The 17,084-nt window shown below is 40.3% G+C and overlaps 1 protein-coding gene across 1 annotated transcript in view; it reads left to right on the forward strand.

Annotated features, from left to right (window-relative positions):
* Nucleotides 1-17,084, forward strand: part of LOC106656904 — a 56,503-nt gene that overhangs the window by 4,942 nt on the left and 34,477 nt on the right. The window contains exons 3-4 of the mRNA XM_014378091.2: nucleotides 11,216-11,529; nucleotides 14,237-14,379. Coding sequence (XP_014233577.2) covers nucleotides 11,216-11,529; nucleotides 14,237-14,379 — 457 coding nt within the window. The remainder of the gene's footprint in view (nucleotides 1-11,215; nucleotides 11,530-14,236; nucleotides 14,380-17,084) is intronic.

Below are 17,084 nucleotides of genomic sequence, written 5' to 3' on the forward strand. Positions count from 1 at the left end.
CGCAATATTACTCTTGTATTATAGTATAGAGGCACACAGAGCGTCAGTCGCAGTGATCCATCTCAACGCTCCGAACACGCGGCTGTGTGTATACATTTATCACTCGTATATACCGCGGGTGCAGCTTTTGTATTATTATAATACGGCAGTCTTTTGTTTGCCCGATACTCTTCTAAATAGCAATAACCTCCGTAGGGTAGATTTATGTAATGTTTAACCGGAAGATTATTATGCAGTGCAGTGCGCGTATACACAGCGGCGACGTTGTGAAATGAGTCTACGGCTATGAACAAGAAAATCTCATCGAAGCTCGATTACCTCGCAGCGGAAGATTGCCTCGCGGAGTGCGTTGTTAATAGGAAGTAAAGCGCTCGAGGTACTACGTCACGTGCATGAAACTTGTTGATTATATCCAATGTTTATATTTTGTATAAGCTATATGGACGAGTGTGTGTGCGTGTGTGCGCTTGGAAGCTTACGAGCTGCTAAAGAGATAAAGATAACTACTGCTTTTTTACGAAACTGAACGTTATGATATGAATAATAAAAGAAAAACTGACTGTACTCGACGAAACTGTTTATATGTATCATATGTTTCAAAATTGTGCATGAATACTGTGTGACCAGAGAACCTGTTGCATCTAACCCTATATTAAACGGAGCTACTTTTGATCCCATAGTGTTTGTGCTATTTAGATTTATTACTATCCCTGACAGATCTGCTCTTTCATTTTTTATATACATCGCAATAATAAGGTATAGCTCACTTGTGTAAATTGTGTAAAAACTAATTACAAAATTCTGTGAGTAAATTTTATCGTAGATAAGTGATCCTATTCCCAACCATGCTGATATATATTCTGTTAATTAGTTGATACTCTTCTATTATAGTTAAGAAAATTTACATACTCTGTGTGCTTTGATACTTCTTGCAAACCGTGTGTGTGCGTGTACTGTGTGTGCTTTATTTAAATTTATTCTACGGCTTCGCTGTCATCCTTTACTTCAGTAATTTTGTAAAAACAAATTCAAGTTTGATACTCACTCGCATAATTGCTGATAAAAATAAAAATAAAAAAATGTTTGAAATTTGAGTAAATATGTGCAGACCTAGGAAAGAATGTATTATTATCCTCGGTCTCTGTATCCAAAGCTCGATCCTCTCCCAAACCCATCTGTCTGACAATAATACCTACATATCCGTTAGTAATACAGCCGACGAGCAAATATTGCATATAAAAAGTACGAGTCAGCGAATTCTCCTTTACCCAAAGTTCTCTTTTGTAAAAAAAAATCCAACAAACAAACGAACGAAGTCACTGTCTCTTTAAAAGTTTAATCGTCAAAACGAAATGAAAAACAGTCGTCGAAATAAAGCCTGCGTGTATATAGATATAGCACATGCACGAGGGTGCGAGGAAATAGCCTCGGAGAAAAGACAGCAGACGTGTGTGCGCGCGCGCATGGAACGGAAAATGCAATTGAAATGTCATCGCGTGCAAAATGAGCCTATTAGATTGACCCAAATCCTATACTCTCTACTTCGCGTCACACAATCTGTAATTTGTGTATAGTCTGTACACACACACACACACTCATAAACACACACATCTGATGCTGCTGCTACGGCGCTTGTAACTGGGCTTTTTAAAGGACCCAATCTGACGCTCTATTTCTCTCGCTGCTCCTCCCTCACTCTCTCACGTTTCTCTCTACTCGCTTGCACGGCGACGAAGGAGCAACTACCTCTCAACTAGGTCAGTTTATAAAACAACATCGCACAGCATCCACTCGGTTTAAATGAGAAAAAAGACTTCTATAAAATAATAACTAATAAGCAAGTGTTTTTTTTTTTTTTGAACCGAATTTTTATTCAAATTTTTTATATATATAGCATATAAGTATTTTTTTTTTTAAATTTTGGGTCCTCTATATACGATGTGAAATGCTCAGTCGGTAACACCAGCTACCTAGTTATATTTATGTTCAGTCTGAAAAATTGGAAATGTTATTCGCAAATAATCGAGTTGACGCACATTTCTAATACACTCATTAACATTGTGGTCGAGTTTTATCCATATCCATGCATTATTCAAGGAGAAAAACGAAAACTACGAATAATCATGATCAATGTTATTTAATAGGTTATGATTATTCTTAGTTTTCGTTTTTCTCCTTGAATAATCCATGGATATGGATAAAACTCGACCACAATGTTAATGAGTGTATTAGAAATGTGCGTCAACTCGATTATTTGCGAATAACATTTCCAATTTTGCAAATTTAGCATAAATAGGATGGTAGCCTAGCGTTACCGACTGAGTGTGTATAGAGAGCCCTTAAATGGAATAAGATTCATACGATTTTTAGCGATCCCTCCAGTAAAAATATATATCCGTTGACATATTATCATACTGTCAACGGATGAAAACTGATTCTGATTGTAAGAATTATACATAATAGTATGTATATGAATCAAGTCTAAGTAAATTTATATCATTGCTTCTCGTTTAAAATAGTTTGATTGTGATTAAAAATAAGAAATTTTTTTAGGCTGTCGCGAGTATCCTGTTCAGAATTTCGCCTCACACTAGCAAATGATGTGTCGTTCTTAGAATCGTTGCGTTTTCTTGGCGAGTTATCTTGGCGACCTTTGTGTACAGTCTTTTGGTGTACAATCAGACTCGATTTGTGTCCATATTTCTTCTCACACTTGTCACACGCGTAATCTTTGCGACCCTCGTGAACTGTCTTTTGGTGCTTCAACAAATCAGATTTTTGTCCAAATTTTTTGTCACAACTGCCGCATGCAAAATCTTTTTGACCTTCGTGTACTGTCTTTTGGTGTTTTATCAAATCTGATTTTATTCCAAATTTCCTCTCGCAATTATTGCATCCAAAATCTTTGCGACCTTCGTGAACTGTTTTTTGGTGTGAGAGCAAATCGAATTTTCGTCCAAATTGTTTCTCGCATTTGTCACATGTCAAATCTTCGCGATCTTCGTGTACTGACCTTTGGTGGTAAAGCAAACTCGATTTTTGTTTAAATTTCTTCTCACACTTGTCACACGCGTAATCTTTGCGACTTTCATGAACTGTTTTTTGGTGTGAGAGCAAATGGAATTTTCGCCCAAATTGTTTCTCGCATTTATCACATGTAAAATCTTTGCGATCTTCGTGTACTGACCTTTGGTGGTAAAGCAAACTGGATTTTTGTCCATATTTCTTGTCGCACTTGTCGCATACGTAATCTTTCCGACCTTCATGCACTGTCTTTTGGTGCCTTATAAAGTATGATTTTTTCCCGAATTTCATCTCGCATTGGTCACATGCATGATCTTTGCGACTTTCGTGGACTGTTCTTTGGTGAAGAAGCAAATTACCTTTTCGTCCAAATTTCTTCTCGCACTTGTTGCATGTGATATCTTTGCGACTTTCGTGAACTGTTTTTTGGTGTAAGAGCAAATCGAATTTTCGTCCAAATTTCTTCTCGCAATTGTCGCACGTGAAATCTTTCCGAACTTTATGTACTGTCTTTTGATGGTTCAACAAGTCTGATTTTTTTCCAAATTTTTTTTCACACTTATCACATGGATAATCTTTGCGAACTACGTGGAATATTTTTTGGTGTCTGAACAAATCTGATTTTAGTCTGAATTTCTTCTTACAATTGTCACATGCAAAATCTTCACGGTTGGGATTTTTGTAACATATGCGAATTTTTACTAAATGTACCTTGTTTTGATAGGAAAGCAATCGTAATTTATATCCAGATTCTCGCTCGTATCTGTCGCATGCATAATCTTTGGGGTATTCGTCGCATTTATTATCTTTTTGTATATTATAAATTGTGTCACTGTGGCTAATCATACTTGTTTTTTTTTTTTCAATATCCTCAGAAGAATTTTTTATTGACTGAACAATAGTTTTGTATTTTTTAAATTTATTTGCACGAACTATCTTGGATTTTTTTCATTTATCTACATCTCGTGATTGAACGGACGTTAATTCAATTTACTACGAAAATTAAATGAACGAAAATTGTCTATGGATATAATGTAGAGTATAATCCATGCAAACAATACTCGTACTAATTAAATTGTTAGTTATAATTCTTAGCGATTAGAAAGCGATGTCAAAATTGCCGATTAATATTGTTTACAGTAAGACACAGATTTCTCTATTTATGTATTGTTCAGACATATTTCAATGACTTTATACCGCTTATAAACAAATTTTGTAAATTTATTTGTATGCTTTGCTTCAATTTCGACTTCATTCGACATTTCTTCATCATAAAATTTCTTACTGAACACGAATTTGTATGTTATACAATAAGTAAACGATTTTTAACAAATTTTAAAAACCAATTACTCGAAAAACATTTTTTAATGGTAGTAGGACAAAATGAGTAAATTGGTGAAAAACCAAATTTTTTCGAAACCATTAATTCTTCATACAATATTAATCCTTAATTAGAGCTTAAGGAAAAAAATTATTTTTGAACCTATCACATGACTTTCTTTTAAAGGAAGCAAAAAATTAGAAAAATGACACATTTTAACTTGGTGCTGCAATGATCAATCGTTTTAACTGTCTTTTTTTTGTTTCGCAACTTTCTTTGCCACACTCGTGATCGATCAATTAGAATGAGCGATCTTTAAAGAACATGGAAAAATGGTGCTCTACGGTAAATCCAATCGGATTCCAATAAAAAAAACGCTACACAGTCGTGGTTAATTATGCACTCGAATTCAATAGTTGTGGGCGCTATATGTCAATTCAAGAATACTATGCTATTTCAAGCGCAAAACATGTGTAGGTGCTCGCGTGGAAGTTGCTCCGACGATCAATAAAACTTTGAAAAATTGTTTTACTGTAGTTACTGCTGCGCAAAAAACTTTCCATCATAATTGCCAGCGTTGAAGCGCTTCCTCGATCAAATTTCCCGCTGTGGTTTTCTTTCCAACTTTTGTTTCACGGTTCATTCGAAACCGTCGTAACGAGATGATGACTGTATTTCGAATTTTTTCATATTTTTTTATTTTCTTTCAAGCATCTTTCACGAGTGAACAATGGCTTCTTCATTCAATCAAACCCGCTAATAGCCCTCGTAAACGGCGTCGGAGCTTTTTTCCAATACTTTTCTTCTTTTTCAAATAGTCGAGTCTCGCTCGCTCGCTGCCAACGTCAACAAACCCGCGTCGTCTTTTCCAGCATTTGCTATTCATTTCCAGATATATATCATGTGTAGTACAAAACGTTTTCTATGACACGGCGTCGTTGTCGGCTGCCGGCGCGATGCCAACGACCTCGTCGTGGCTCCGTGTGTTATTTAACACATGTACATATAGCAGCCGATCTTATTTTGCACAAAACCACGTGTTGAAAGCCGAGCACGCGCGACACATGGTGAATGAAAACGCGCGAGCTCGTGCTTGCGTAATTTTTTCCCTCTTATCGCTAGTGATTAAAAAGACGAGTTTAAAAAAACGATGGATAAGAGTTACGTACTCGTGACTATGATACCGTTCGTGCGAATACGAGGGACTATGAAGCGTGGAAAACCTGCGCGAGACGCGCGACTGTCATAGAAGCGTCGAAAATAGCCCGATGATGCGCTAATAATGCTCACAAAAAGCCGATTATACGCCTCAACAATGCCAGGGGAATCGCTCGAGAATTCAGTAGTTTACGAGTCATTGTTCGAGCGGCTGCAAATAGTACATAAGGCTGTATATGCGTGCCCGAAACAATGTCGTAAACTGTTCCGCCCGAACTGATCCACGAGCACTATTTTGTGTGGAAAATTGGGAAAAAAATCGTGGTACCATTTTCTAATTAAATAAGAAGAAGAGAACAGTTCACATATACAATGTCCCTATACTCCTTTATATCTTATCCCACATAGTTGTTTACATTCGAGTTTTAATGACTCGAGCATAGAACCTCTAGGTCGAATTCGGCGAAGCTCCGTAGCTCGCGCGCGTTATATCCCGCATTCAATACGAAAATATACCAGTTTATAAACCTGCAGAAAGCAAATTTTAACGAGCATTCTTCGTCGTGCGTGCGCATGATATACAAACGCATCTCGAGCTCCATTCGAGTTTCAAATGTGTTTTGTAACACCGAACCAAATGAGCATCATCGCGTAATATAAATACACATTTATTGGACATTCAAAACGCAGAAAAAAATGATACGCGTTTTGCAAAGAAATAAAAAGAACAAAAAAATGGAAATAAAGAAAGATAGAGAGAGATGAAGAAAAGAAAAGCACAAAAGAGCCCACGAGTGGTAAATGCGCGCGCGCGGCAGGGAAAAGTCGTGTGGTGCCGTGTACGCGCTAAAAGCTTAGAGACCGCACGACGAGCGTTGCTCTTTTTTTGTTATTCTCTATCTCTCGGCTCTTCTATTCAAGTTCGTGTATAAAGTATGATACATATGCTGCAGGTATACGTGTCACTCGGCAGGTATTTTTTTTTCTTTTTATTTATATAGCGCAGCCCAGAAAAGCCGCAAAGATTTTTAACGACCGAAATTCGCTGGGTGCCGTGGGGATAGAAAATAAAATTATGTAAGTGTGCAACGACGCGTTCGATGAAAGTAGCAAATTTTTTACCAAAAGAAAAGAAAATTATTTAAAAAACCGTCCAATTATTCATTAAAATCATCAATCCCCTTAACTAATTTATCGCTTCACGCGTGTGATAATTGTGTATGTGCATTATATTCAAATGACTCGTTGACTGTGCACGTGCGGTGACTAGTGTCGGGCGACGATCGCATCGCATCTGCAATTTGGCATTCGTCATTTCTGAAAATGACATTAATAACAAGCTAACAAACTCATTTACTAACCGTTCTTTTTTGTCATTTCATTTCGACGTGTATTTGCTCACTTAGCCGCGGGTATCGCGAGACTCGAAACCGCACACGAAAATTTACACGCAGACTCGTCCTCGCTGCATCGCATAATTACGCGTGTTCGTGAACAAGTACATAATTTACGGTATTGCACATTATTATAGCTATACCTACAAATACCGCGAAATATCATACGATTAGTTTCGAAGTGTGTAAACGCAAAGTAATTTAACAGCTTTTCACTTTAAATTAATGCCCGTTCGATTTACTTTTCGTTAATAATATAGAACAAAACGTCTGGTAAAAGCTCACTGATAATTACTCACTGTTGCTTGCGCACATATACGTATATTACGGTATTAGAAGCGGCTGTTTTAATTAACGTCTGTGCCGAGACTTCGAGCTTCGTGCTATTGTGTTTGTGTATCTAGCATGTGTGAGCAGTGTAAAAAAAAAGAAAAAAAAATGGTCGTATAGGTCATTGGGCACTTCACGAGGCTTCTTACATACGTTACGTCGACGCTTCGGGTTTTTTGCGCTTTTCCACGCTTCAATGAGTTCCGACATGAGATGTTCGATTGCCTCGCATTGACCTCGTTTTACCAAGTACTTACTTCTTCAATACGCTTTTTTTTCATTTTTCATTCTGGATAATGTTTGCAGTTGCAGTGAGTTGGTTACCGGGCGTAAGAAAATGAAATTGGAGTGTTTTTCATTGCCGAGGCAATTGCTTTACGTTGCTATACCGAAGCAAATGATTCAAAATAATCTATCGAGTCTCAAGATTGATAAACGGATTTATCTTATTTTTAATATTTTTTAATAAATAAATAAATATACAATAGCGAAATCAGCAATAGCGAAACATTTTAAAACTGCATCGGTGGCGAGTTATCGCGTCGCCAGCGACATCCATACGATGCCGGCTCGAACTACATTGCACAACTGCACTGGCGCGAGGCGCCGCCTCGCGGCGAAAAACTCCATCTCGTTTTCCCTACCTTGTTGGCAGCAGCTGCGGCGCTCGATCCTCTTCTACACATACTAACTGCACATGTGCTGCACCTTCGATTTATGCTTCTTCCGCATATAATGCCGACGACTTCTTGCGAGACGTCGTCGTTTGTTTTTATACCACCACACACGCGACGACGACGGCTTGACGACGATCGTTTCACATATACTAATACGTCTTCCATCGCTTTCCACGCACGTTGCTTCGGAGCTACCGTTTTTTTTTTGTCTTTCGAAAGTATTTACAGAACGATTAGACGATTGAATACGAATGGACAGTTGAGAAAAACTATTCGCGTGGAGCAAATACAAGAGTTATACTGTTAAAGTGACTGTGTTGTTGGCGAAACGAATTACAGGTGTCAACGGTTATTTTTTCGAATCGGCATTGTTGATCGTTCACGTTGTGCTCCCAGCTCCGGAGATTTTTTTCAAGTCTATATAGACTCGAGAATTTATTGATTTTGTGTCAACGAACATTATCAAGCAATTATGGTAAGATCGATCTTTCATATACAGTTATTGTTTGAATTAAAACTTTTAAACTAATAAATTTGAACAAAAACGCGATTGAGTTTCTAACTGTCATCCACGTAAGCTAAACCAAAGTTCGAACTGTTTAGCGCGATGCGTTATATCTTAACCGTCGACGAATTCAAATCACGTTCTAATCGACCGGTTGAAATTAGAATATTTCACGTATAACGCCAGTAATCGAATCCTGAATAACGACCGATAACGTTTACCTAGCAAATATATAGAAATTACGAATTTCTTCCGTCCGCGAGGAGAGAGTGATTATCGTAAGCTCGCGACAGGAAGACGTATCAGTGCGGTGGAGTCTTCACAGACAGGGGAGAAGACGCTTATTACAGCCGTAAACGAAGAAAAACTCCTCATAACTCCATATACACACGTATTATCGCATCGATCGGTCGTAAAATACGAGAATTCACCGTGTCGCACTGCACCATCTCTTTTTTAAGACAAAAAAATACGCAGCCACGTAGAAGACTGCATACACATTTCGCACAAACACAAACACACTCACGTACACACACACCGCGAACACACGCGTCGATCTCTCGATCTTCTTGCAACGTAAGCCGACTCCTTAGCCTAGACACGACTCTGACTTCTGAGTAGTGGTAGTAGGTAGAGTTCGGAGCGCGCGAAAGAAACTCTTACACTCGTGTGCAGCACACATATATATAGCACACGTCTTGGTCGTCCGTCAGTGTGCAGTGTTATTGCCCGCATAAACATACACACACACTTACACACGGGACGCGCGCGGCGAGCTGCTGCTGCTGCTGCAGTAGTATAGTATACATAACGCAAGCCCGAGCACACGCGAGACTAGCCGCATCGCCCAGTGCGTTATAGCCAGTTCGCGAGGCGCGCGTATAAGCCCGCGCGTTTTCTCTCGCACTTGCGTGATATCCTGTGTAAACGGTCGTCGAATAGTGTCGAATTTTTTGCGTTTTCAAAAAGTGCGTTCGATAGTACCGCGAGTGTGCGCGCCTTTTTATACGTGAACCCTCTGCGCAGACATGCGTGTCATTTTTTACATGTGTGCATAAGTATAATAATACGAGTGAAAATAACATGAGTCGTCGCGGTGCTGGTGGTGGTGGTGTTGGTGCGACGGGCAGGGTCTGCACTGCGACGGCGCCGAGGATGTTGTCGCCCACGACGAGGCCGGCCGGCGTCTACGGCAGCCGCGGCGGCGGTGGTTCCTCGCGCATTGTGCCGGCGTCGACGCCGAATTCACGCAGCCGTGTCAAGGCGTGGTTTCGCTCCTGGTTGTCCAGCGACAAACGATACAGTATGCATGTTCTCCTGTTGTCTCCGTTTCGAACTTTCTCTTTATACTCTGTTGACATTTTATCTTTACGGGCTGTTTTTGTCTGCGTATTTGTGTTGTGACTTTTACTGCCACGACCTTTGCGCATTTTCCCGCCAATTTGAGACAGTTGAGGTCTTTCGTCTTTTGCCATCTTTTGAAAGATTCCATTTTAATCGATCGCCCAATAACGACCCTAGAATGACAAAAACTATTCGAGCATATGTTTCGTCGCGCATCCACTATGAAAAACGTACTCTTTTCTGCCTTTTTTTTTTTCATTTCTATGAAGATAACGGCCAATATGTGGCCCAGTTCGTTAATATTGTCATGCCCGCAGCAATATCCGGAACACCTACTTTCCGTAACGAGGAAGCTTGTCAAATGCTCGGCCAACATGTGTTGCACCGCTATTGTTGTTGTTGTTGCCCCGTTGATCGATGTCACCATTTTACAAAATTGAAACACGCTCGATATTTCGTCGAGCCCATTGTGACGACCGTTGATATTAACAATAATGAATATAAAAATCCTTCGTTACGGGACGAAAACGTTCAGTGCGCGGCTGAATTCCGTCGCGCGAACACGATCCATCGGTTACAAGCCGCCAATGACTGCTGCGCCGCACACAATTTGCACTTCCGCGCGCGCGTGGCACGGCTAGTCGACTGTTAAGCATAATACCACCTACCTATAAGCGAGTGCACGCATTAGAGTTCCGCGAATCTAAGATTACATTATGCGTAATGCGTCGTACGGGCCAATAACTTCGAAGGCTTATGATTGTTATTTTGTTATTGTTATTGGTGGCCTGCAGTAATATAAACGTCCGCGAGCAGTCAGTCTCATCGTTGCCGGTCGTCGTCGTCGTCATCGATTGTGTTAGATCGAGCGTGTAAGTAGGTGATGGATCGATGGCTTATTAAAAATATGCAACAAGTGATGATCGTATATATTTGAGATCGTACAGATTCATTCGATTCAGTAGTTACGGATAAGTTTGGTCAGACGCTCAATGCCGTGTCCGAATTGGTAATTGGGTCAACCGACGTTGCGCTCTGCACTGGAAGTATTTTCACTTCCAGGTATATCTAATTTTCGAAGCAAGTTCAGATTTTGGGTTACGATAGCCGTCTGAAGAGATTTTCAATTGATTGTTAACAAAAGTTGTAATTATTTTTCTGAAGAACTATTCACTAGACTTCTGAAACGTCATTTCTTGTTTATCCTTCTTGACTAATCCTTTCCTTACTCCTGATGTACCATACTAAATCCGCTGCACTCATGTTTCGTATGAAAACAGAACCTGCTAAAACAACTGTGAATAATACCTAACTATGTACTCCAAAACACATTGAAGCGTGTATTATATGAGTGACTGTGTGCGTATGTGTGTGTGTAATTAAACGTCATTACCGAACCCCGCAGTAAGCCAGAGAAACAAAACAAACAAAAAGCAAATTTCGCCTGTTTTTCTCTTCACAGATCGCAGCAAGGGATTCCGCGTCGTGTCGCGTCGCGAGCCAAGCGCGGAGATGCAGCGCTGCCCGTATCTGAGCGAGATGAAGGAGCGCCTGCTGTCGCAGCCAACGCCGAACGACAGCCTCGACAACGAGACGACGACGGCCAACGTCACGACGCTCGCCAACAATAAAGACAGCTCCAGTATCGCCTCGGCGACAGCCGCCATGCAAAACAATAGTCGCAAGAATTCCGTCAAAGCCAACAGTAACGGACCGGGTGGAATACCCGAGCCGCCGGAAATGCCGCCCGACTCGCTCATCGGTACCGTCGTCAAGGTATACACAAACAATAAGAGAGAGACGCCGTCTTAACAAACATCATCTTCATCGTCGATTTACTTACACGCAACACGCCACACATTTACATTATTTATAATATTAATTATTAATGATAGTAAAAAAAAAAAAATTAAATCTACGTCTACGACAAGTCCGATCGATAACGAGAGATGATATAAAAGAGAGAAATAATCCACGAAATCATTAACTAATATTATAATGAAATAACACAAACTTCCATTCAATTAACGGCATAAACGATGCCGATTTCGCAGGAGCAGCTGTCACGCGAGAGCTACCTGTAAATACTCTCGTGTATAGTACGTAAATATAGAAATCCGTTCGAATGAGTAATTATCCCCTTGACTAGGACAGCAACAAAAACGAAAGAAAAAAACAGAGCGGCGGCAGTCGGTGCACGTACGTAGGTACGAGAAAAAACGTAATATATGCCCATATAAGACGCAAGCGTGTCACGCACCGTCTGTGATTGCAGAAAGCAGAGCATCAATTAACTTGCAGGAGAAAAAGAAAGAGAGTGAGATAGAAAGAGAAGCTACGATACGCTCCGGTGACAAATCGAGAAAATCTTTCGACTCGTATGTATAAGTACACGCGTACCTATACAAGTATGTAATGGATATGCGTATGTGTGTGTGTGTGTGTGTGTGCCTAGACTGTGTCTGCCACGAGTGTTTATGTGTGTATATAATAACGGGACGTAATATGCGTGTCAAAGGAACTCGCGCGTACAACTGCAGCTATATAAACGTCACGCCAGCTCGCGCTCGCGCACACGCTACGGACTCTATGTGTCAATGCGCGTCTGTGTATGTGTGCGAGACGAGAGTAGATCGAGTTCCTAATGTGAGAGTGCATATAATATATCGCACGGAGAAACGAGTTCTCTCTCGTGAAAAACGCACACCTTGAATAATATTATATTATACGCTCGCACTCGCGAGTCGTCGTCGTAGCGCATGCCGCAGCAGACGCGTTAACGAATGGGCACGTGCTTCGACTGCAGCCCATAGCCGCGCGCGCTTACCATCTTATTGTTATCATTGTTTCTACGCATGTGCATAAACTAAACCGTTCGTGCGTGCACATATCGTATAGAGACGAACTGACGTGAGTTTGGAAAATTTTGTCGCAGGCTACCATTCAATTGTACGAATGTATACATGCGCATTTTCTAAATAAAAAAGTATATCTTAAGTATACGAAGGAACTCGAGCATGCTCTTGTTTGTTTACAAGTGAGAATCTCTCACTCGAGAAGTTTAATTATGAGTTAAGCAAAACATTTATCACGTGTAATTATCGTGAGAAGTCATTTAGAAAAGGTCGTCTCCGCACGTCATCCTTGAAGCGACGCAATACTTTTTTTCATTATATAATATTATATTATATTAGTATAAATTTGAAATCGAATCTTTTGTAAATCGAGCTCCGCGCGCAAATATGTATATCTCAGACAGACGAGAGATAGAAGAGTTCCGCGTTTGTACGTGTGAGCAATATAACGCGTCGATACCCAGAGTCCACTCGAGGGAAAGAAGACTGGGAGGAAAAAAACGGACACGCGCTGCAGTTTTTCCTCTGCATATATACGATTTTTTTTTCAAATTCTAACAAATTTTTTCTTTTTAAATAAATTTTTTTTTTAAAATTATTTTTTTATAATTTTTTTTTATACTTTGCCGGCTAGGTGCTACCGCACCTCTTGATATATTGAGAACAGCGTTATATCTTTCTACTACCGGGAGACAAAAGGGCGGACTACGTCGCGCATACGATCTCGAGAACGTCGAAAAAACTGCCCACGTATACGCTTATCTCTCGGGTATGCGGAAAAGGACGTGTGTGCGATAGTACACGCCTCTTAAAGAAAGCCCGGGTGTGTTTGAGCGTGGATTTATCTATATAGCTTTTGTCATTGCTACCGTTGGAAAAGAGAGAGAGAGAGAGAGTAGTTTGAATTTATTTATTTATTTTTTCACTTTTTTCACGCACACGGTGTATGAAAATTTTAGTAAACGTCTCTTTACTGGGATGTTACATAATTGAATGAAAACGGCACACCTTTTATCTTTTAAAATACGTTTTGAGCTTCTGCATTTTGTTCAACTTCTCTCTCTTTCTAGCTCCGACTGGTGCCCATTTAGTATACACATTTACAAAGTAAAGTCGCCTCGTATTCAAATAACTTGAAAACTTTCGACTCGCCGATGCGCTTGCGAATTCATAAATTCATAAAAATGCTTATGCACGGAGACGCGTGTCCTGTGTGTACATGTGTGTGTGTGTCTGTCTTTTTCTCTCTCTTTCTTTTTTCAAACTTCAATCTTCTAATACATTTATACGGGTCGCTTCACTTTTTTATATTAAACTACGTGTACGTACACCACCACCCCCTGCAGCTGCACTTTCGGGCTTTCATTACGTAATACCCGTGTAATATTTTTGCGCAACTCGCGGATTAACTCTAATTTAACGAAATATCGCGAAAAATTCACAATTCCCCGAAAGTTACCTAACGACGTATACATTTCCATTAAGGCAGTAAAAGAAAAAATACGAAAAAAATAAATAAAAAAGGGCAAAAAAAAACTTTTTGGCTCCAACGCGTGTGTAATTTATACCACTGTAACGTACACATAAATTCACGCTCATACTCTTTTTTCTCGTTTCGTTCCACGCAGTTGAATTCGGACGGCTACGGATCACACACGTCGCCGGCGCACGCCAGGCAGCCGCTCGTGCCTCAGAACTCCAACAATCAGCATCTCTCGCTCGTGCCAATGCATTTGGCACGGAGAAACAGCAATGTACCAAAAAATGCAAAGTGAGTATCCATCACGTTTATTATCATTGTCGTTGATTATTTTTTCGATATTTTACAAATAAAAACATTCACAATATTGCGTCGATATACGATGATAATAAAGAAAAAATCATCCCCAATTTATCCCCCGGCGATCGTCATTTTATGTGCTGAAGTATATAAAATCGATAATCCAAGCTAGAGCCAAGAGAGTAAGAGAGAGCGGGTGTATCTACTACCCGTCGAGATATAGACGAGAGCAGCAGAGAGGATGCTGTGTACCGACGGTAGATTACTCGCTCATGAATCTTTAGAAGTTTGATTTACTGCGGTGGCTCAATGCAAGCGCGATATGCTGCCGCGCATATCAAGCCTACAGCATATAGAGGAGAGACGAGATTGATCCATCGCAGTAATTGCCATCGACTTGATGTGTGTGTAGCGTTGGCTTTCCTCGAAACTTTTTATCGATGGTAGAGCATTTACCGAGTGAAAAGCACTACCCATTATTATGATATACTACTAGGTGTACGTTTAACTTTTTTCAACCATTTCAGCATCAATTTTGATAATCAAATATACATTTTTAACTCCATTTGAATAATTAAAATATCATTAAATCATAATTTAATATAGTTAGCATGAATACTTTATTATAATATGCATAATGCTCAACGAACCTTGAGTTCGGTCAAGATAATTTACGTTCACCTTTATAGTCGCGACAATGCGAATGAATTCTTCGAATCATTTATTATGAAAAGAAATCGGTGGACGACGATGTTTGAACTGTTACTGCAGCCAAGTAACCCAAGTAAGCCTGGCCCAAGTATATATACGTATACCTAACATATCGACGAAACGATTTGCACTTCATCTCTCGAGGTCCGTCGTCGTAGCCACCGACGACGACGACGACAACGACGTCTCGAAGGTGGTATTAGCTTTAAAAGAACAATAGCTTCGGCTCTCGCTATATATATACGTTCAAAAAGTCGTTAACCAACAGTTGGTCGAAGCTTAGTAAGAAAAAAACGTAGAAGACAGAGAAAAAGTATATATACGTATCGAACAAAGGGTCGACGAACTGTCAAGCGCAGCCCGTCGTATACAACGTATATAATGCATACAGTAGTTTTATCAATGTTAAATTGAGATCTGCTGAGTCGCAACAAATATAATATTATATCGTGGTCGTATCCTCTCCTCTGCGTTAAGAAACCCTATTATCATCGCGCGCAGTGTGTCTTCGGTTCGTGTAAGACGAGGTTTTTCGAGAGCTGATACGGTGTATTACACAAGCCCGCGGGGGGATCTTTTTTTTATCTTCATTTTTTTATATACCCATACAAAATACACGTCGTCGCCGTCACAGGCCTCAGCCGTAGCAGTCGCGCGGAGGAGGACAATAATTATTTTCACGCTGCATTAAGTTTCATGCTTAAAGAGTCGCACGCTCCGGGCTCCCATGCAAGACCTGGCGTGCGACTCGATGCGCTTTAAATAACGTGTGTTTATTATGTGTGTATGGAGCCGTGGAACAAAACTATATAGCATATAGTGTATAGGTGCAGGAAACAAACGAACTTCTCGCGAAAGTTTGTTTTGCATGCGCCTGTACGATTATATAGGAGCCGAGAGCAACTTTGTTCCGTATGTATTTAACGAGTGTGTGTATGTTCGGCCCGCAAATGAAAAGGTGTTGAAAAGTAAAATTCAGCAGCGGTGTTAATCTTACCCAGCTATATAACGAGGAAAAATATTTTTCACTCGCTATCAACGATGTTTCTTTCTTTATTTTATTTATTTATTTATGTAAGAGCGAGATCTTTTTCGTTCGTATTCGTATATTCAACTGCTGTCGCGATCTTTAAGCGCCAACTCCCCCGGCTCAAAAATCGAATTACGTACAAAAGTACATGCATCGAACTTTCAACCCCGTACCCACTATAACACACAAGTACAGTCGCTTTTGTCCGCACCAGGGGGGGGGGGGGGGGNNNGGGGGGGGGGGGGGGGTGCCTAGTAGGGAGATATGCGTGTTGTAGCCCCCCCATAGTTCGTAGACGCGCAGCTCAGTGGCAGCACTGACGCCTTCGCTGCCGCTGCCGCCGACACCCCCTACCCTCTCTCTCTCTCTCTCTCTCTCTTTTCGTCGCGCGAATAATCAATATTCGGCGTACAGTGAAATGCGTGCGTGTGTTGCAGCGCCGACATTGAGCAGCGCAGCAGCACGTCGTTTAATATACACACATAGAAGTGGTACATGTATTAATGTTGTTCACTGTTGCAGAAAGGTGATACGCGGGGATAATAAGCCAATATTGGGAAAATTTTTTTACCCGCTCTAAAATTGGAAAATTATTGCGAGAGTGCGATGATTAGCTGTGATTGCACACGCTATGTAGATCGACGTCGCGATCTCGATATATCGTATCTCTTGAGAGAGATGGAGAGAGAGAAGTTGAAGTCTAGAAGTTGTTGAAGTACTCTGCGTATTGAAGCAGATCGCGAATTTCGAGAGGGGTGTAAAGATTGCCTGATGATAACAGCGATTCACGTTGACAAACAAAAAAGAAAATACATAAAGTAAACTTGGAAAATAAATACTGATTTAAAAAAATCAGTCTTCCCTGCCTCAGCACAAATATTTTCTTCTTCGCTAATGCTATTGACAACATTTTTTTCGTTCATTTTTGTCGTCGACGCATTATACGGGCATTCCT

This window comes from Trichogramma pretiosum, unplaced genomic scaffold (assembly GCF_000599845.2).
Source record: "Trichogramma pretiosum strain Unisexual culture from Peru unplaced genomic scaffold, Tpre_2.0 scaffold1, whole genome shotgun sequence".
In the NCBI taxonomy this organism is placed as follows: Eukaryota; Metazoa; Arthropoda; class Insecta; order Hymenoptera; family Trichogrammatidae; genus Trichogramma; species Trichogramma pretiosum.